Genomic DNA, 5,388 nt, shown 5'->3' with positions numbered 1-5,388 from the left:
TGCATGGTTTTGTTTGATGCAGTAGAATTATGTATGTCAGTCGAATTTGAAAAAGTGCTTCCTTGCGGTTGATGTGAGTTTGACACGTTACCAAAAAAAAAATTTGGTCGGGACATATTTGCGATGTTTCTTTGTGCAATCAGAGGGTCAATTCCCGTTCTGCGTTATCGTAAAGTGAAGTGAAAAGTATAAAATTAACACCGAAATAAATGCGGTGTAAAAGTGTTATTTTCATCACTTCGCAATAACGCAGAACGAGAATTGACCCTCAGAACAAAAACAAAAATTTAAATGTATTTTGATTTTGCTTTGGCGGCATAAACTGTGAGTAAGAGTGTGTGTGGAAATTTAAACAAAATTTTTCAATTCAATTTAAAATTTTTCAATTTGACTTACACTGGCGATCAACACCGAGTGCATGTACGACATTTGATTACTTACAGTAACATAACTTTTTTAATAATAAACGGATTGCTTTAAAATTTTTAGCAACTGGTCCTTATTATATAAAGAATAAAGACCGTTTCAGTCAAAAAGCTCCAACTCTCGTGACTTTTAAAAAATTTTAGTGTCAGCTTAATGGCTTGGTGTGTTTTACTTGCTGGTATTTGGTGCCGTTGGTTAATATTAAAGGAATAATGAACAAGGGAATCAATCTCCACATTCTCCAAACAAATTTGCCGGACTTTGCAGACGAAAACGCATACCCTGTTGTTTGCCAGCAGAACGGGGATCCAATGGATTCTGAAAATATTCGACACCGTCAGCTCTTCTTCTTTTTTGGCGCTGTAACCGCCTAAGCGATTTTGGCCAAGTTCAGCAAAGCACGCCAGTCGTTTCTCCTATGTGGCAACTGACGCCAATTGGAAACGCCAAGTGAAGCCAAGTCCTTCTCCACCTGATCTTTCCATCGCAGTGGGGGCCTCGTCTGCGGGACTCGCCGTCGCCAACGCGTAAAGGACCGTAAATCTTCCGCAAAATCTTTCTCTCAAACACCCCAAGAGCCGCCTCATCGGATGTTGTCATTGTCCATGCTTCTGCGCCATATACCAGCACGGGCATGATGAGTGACTTATAGAGCGTGGTTTTCGTACGTCGAGAGAGGACTTTACTCCTGAATTGCCTACTCAGTCCAAAGTAGCACTTGTTGGCAAGAGTGATTCTACGTTGGATTTCAATGCTGACATTATTATCGGTGTTAATGCTGGTTCCCAAGTAAACGAAATTCTCTACTTTCTCGAAATTGTAACTGTCAACAGTGACGTGGGTGCCAAGGCGCGAATGTGCTGACTGTTTGTTTGATGACAGGAGATACTTCGTCTTGTCCTCGTTTACCACCAGACCCATGCGCTTTGCTTCCCTATCCAACTTGGAAAAGGCAGAACAGACTTCGCGGTTTTTGTTACCGATGATGTCGATGTCATCGGCATAAGCCAGCAATTGCACGCTCTTGTAGTAAATTGTTCCTGAGCGGTTCAGTTCTGCAGCTCTTATTATCTCCAACATCAGATTAAGAAGTCACATGAAAGGGAGTCGCCCTGTCTGAAACCCCGTTTTGTGGCGAACGGCTCGGAGAGGTCTTTTTCCAATTCTGACGGAGCTGGTGGTATTGCTCAACGTCATTTTACACAGCCGTATGACACCGTCAGCTGCCTGAGTAAAATTTTCACGTAATGCAGTGACCGACATAAATCCCAGACCTTAACGCCATCGAAAAATTAAGCGCTGTGGTCAAGAGAGTATTAGCGAGCTCCGAGTAACATGAAAGGGCTTTGGAGGCGAGTAAAATTATAATGGGGTAATATTCCAAGCGAAATCATAGAAAGACATATGAAAATCGCTATTAAAAACAAGGGAGTCTCCAAAATCGTCTTGATATCAACCTCCCGAAATCTCGAAAACAGAAAAGTTCAAAACTGAGTGAATAGAGTTGTCTTGCGGTTTTGCTGTGAATCGCTTGTTTCTTTTTTAAGTTTAGCTTTTCTATATACTAGGCTTTATTCCTTAGATAAGATAAGGACCAATTGTTGAAAGTTTCAAGCTAATCCGCTTATTATTATAAAAGTTATGTTACTGTAAATAATAAAATGTCGTATATGCACTCAGTTTTGATCGCCAGTGTAGAAGACGTGCGGCGAAGCACATACACAAAATCAGCTGATCTAATAGCACCCCCTTATATAAATTCGCCTTTACCATGATTTTCAAACGTTTTACGGATACATAAATAAACGAAAATTGTAGTCGTTTCCGGATACGGAAAATTGTGTGAGACCGCAACTCCCGCAAAATTTACGCTTCTCTGCTGGCTCGGAGGTTGTCTCCCTTTGATTGTGGAATAGATACGTTACCATCAATATACAGCCTTGGCCAAAAGTATTAGGCACACCAATATATGATGATTTTTAATTTTTTTTTGTTTATTTAATGTTTGAATTTTTTATAAAAGCCTAGCAAATTCCAAACTTTATGCAGGAAATGTAAAAATTCTGCAAATTCACTGCGGCAGTGTAGCACCAATTTGATTGTACTTAAGAACGGCTAGCCCACGAAAATTTACATAAAATATTTGCTTTGCTAAGAACCCGAGTTAGAATGATTGCTATTGAAGTAAAATAAGTTAAAATTCTAGATTTAAAGAAATATCAAATACACTGCAAACGCCTAAAAGTATACTGCATACCTTATTGCAAATTTCCCATACTATTACATTTGGTCACCTTTTGACATTTCACCTTAGACAGTCTTTCTTTATGTAACTTGGTCACCCTTTTTTGTACATAGTCGAATTTGTGATGCCAGATCGTTAATTTCTATATTAGAGGGATATTTTGCAAAAAAATTGCTAACGGGCTAACCTAATATTCGCGGCTTGCGTTTTGGTACGCACTCCATCGAATTTGTTTTTTGCGTTACCCGAAATTGGCTTGCGTGCGTTTGCATTTGATTTCATTGAGCGAAACGTCAAATCAAAATGTCAAACAGAACGAAAATTGGAAATTTAGTTAAGTTCATACGCACGCCGTTCACTTTCGTACAAGTTGTATGTGCATGCGAAATTTTTGACATTGGCGGCGTGCGTGAATATTAGGTTAGCCTGTAAGAAGGAAAACTGTATATTTTAAATAAAACAGAGATTTTCATGTCACACAATTATCGACGCATAATTGATCAGAATTCAACCAAGAATGTAAAAAAAGTCAAGCGGTTCAACATTCAAGTCTATAAAAATCATATTCGCTTATACAATGCAAATAATTTGTAACAGTGAAACTTTTAAGAATAGATAGTAAGTATTCAACATTAAAAAACACGTTTAGACATGTTTTTCCATTTTGTTGATACGCGGTTTTGTGCTTTAAACGACGATATGTAAATAAATAACGTTACCTTAATATAGAAAGATCATATCTAAAATGTATATGCCTTAACAGAGTAGTTACTAAACTTTATAAAAACTAAAATTCTAAAGCACGGAATTTCTTCAAAATCCTAGGCTTTAACAAACAGTGAAACTAATTTGTTATTATATTAAGTTAGCGATAAATGTTACCTTTTTACTGCTGAAATCTGTTTCGAATTTTTTAGAAATTTTGATGGTATTTTTTATTCAAGATGTGGGTAAATTACTGCTTTTTCCCCGATTTTGATAGGTAATTTATCAGAGTATGTCTGGCATCACTGAATCGAATGCATAAAAACGGAAATTCGCCTTGCTCAATTCGATAGTCTTTTTTGACATTTGCAAAGAAAAGGTTAAAAGCCTGAAAGTCTTTTGTGCGTTTTTCACAAAACCAGTTTTTAAAACAAAGCTAGCGAAGTTATCAAACTTTATTTTATTATTATTTCAAGTGAATATAAGTTGCAACCATTAAGTGTAAAAATGCCATCTAACATGAATAATAAACTGTAAGTAAAAACGAAAAAGTGGCTGTGATTGCAAAGAGTCCAACAAGAAAAATCAATTATGTAGTGAATAGAAAATAAGTCGAATAGGAACGAAGATAATGAAGTGCTATGGTGATTGTTCTAGATCTCGTTCCAATTTTAATGATGGCAAGAATTGTGATGGTTGTTTTGGTGTGGCTATGGTTATTTAGTGAACAAATGTGGCATAACTCGTTTGGTTTACTCAAATTGTAAAATTTTTGGTTGATACCGTGATGGCGGTCATAAGTACCGTTATAACATATTTATTGCCTTAAAACTGATGGTCCTACCACTTTTGGCCAATGGCACGTGTTCTTATTAGCCCTTCAGGTGCGAATACCTACTTTTGAATTAGTCGTGCACGTACATACATATATTAGGGGCATACGTAAGTAAAGTAAGTGAAATAAATAGATTTCAAATACTTCGTTTCCTTGGCGTTGTCCTTTGAAATTTTATTTCTTTACTTTATTATTACATATCTACTTGCATACATATGTTCATACATATGTAGTTATGTATGTGCCTCATCGCGCGACCATTACGTGTCGTTGCGTTCGTTGTGTTTCTACGCTTTTGTTTCTATATTCAATGTTTATTTCTACTCGTTTTCGATTAGCTTCGTTGATCCACCATTTCATTTTACGAACATATCGATATGTGCATATATATGTCCATTCATATGTACTCATTCCAGTGCTGCCACAAAAAAATTGCCAAATACCTCAAAAACAAATGAAAAATCCCCAAAATCCGAACAAATTACTCAAATTTTCTTAGTACAGATATGAGTATTATGTACTACTATTTACAGGAACTTGGGGTAATTCTCTAGTATAGGGTAACAACCGCTTAAAAAGGTCCGGAAAAGTCGGGAGTGGTACCAAACAACGCGCTTCGATCCCCCTATTAACAATCCGGAGGGGGAGGGCTAATATTAACCATTTAAAAGTTATAAACAAAACACTTGTTAAATATCGTTGTTTTCTATGAATCCTCTATCCTCGTCCAAAATGCACTAAATCACCAGTTGTTTTCCCTTTTAAAACACTGTGGTGATTCTCTTATCACATCTAATAAGAATTGTCGGGATTTTCGCTAATCGGTTGATTGTTTTTAATACGGTTTTGTTTTATCCCTCATACCGTTTTAGTGTGTCTTTTGTTTTATTATTTATATACATACGTATGTGTAAGAGCGCTTTAAGCGGTTACCCAACGCACATTACATATGAATGTATGTAGAAGTCTCTTGGTTTGTTACTACGTTTATACGTAAGCTATTTGCCAATAAAACTAATTTGCAAATACCTAACTCACTGTTTATTCGATGGTGAAAAATTCCTTTTTATACCCGAGCGCACTTGTGCACAAGGGTATATTAATTTTGTTCACATAACGGTTGTTTGTAACAGCCAAAACGAATCGAGATAGATATAGACAAATGTATACATAAATG

The 5,388-nt window shown here is 36.5% G+C and overlaps 1 protein-coding gene across 1 annotated transcript in view; it reads left to right on the top strand.

Moving 5' to 3' along the window:
• The first annotated feature begins 3,715 nt into the window (after positions 1–3,715).
• Positions 3,716–5,388, top strand: part of LOC108359908 (ornithine decarboxylase antizyme-like) — a 24,354-nt gene continuing 22,681 nt past the window's right edge. The window contains 1 exon segment of the mRNA XM_017611984.1: positions 3,716–3,909. Coding sequence (XP_017467473.1) covers positions 3,884–3,909 — 26 coding nt within the window. The 5' untranslated portion in view covers positions 3,716–3,883.

The sequence above is a fragment of the Rhagoletis zephyria genome, unplaced genomic scaffold, assembly GCF_001687245.7.
Source record: "Rhagoletis zephyria isolate East Lansing unplaced genomic scaffold, Rhagoletis_zephyria_1.1 Rzeph_scaffold_00487, whole genome shotgun sequence".
Lineage (NCBI taxonomy): Eukaryota > Metazoa > Arthropoda > Insecta > Diptera > Tephritidae > Rhagoletis > Rhagoletis zephyria.
Note: the sequence above shows the minus strand (reverse complement) of the source record. Positions and strands in the feature narration are given on the sequence as shown.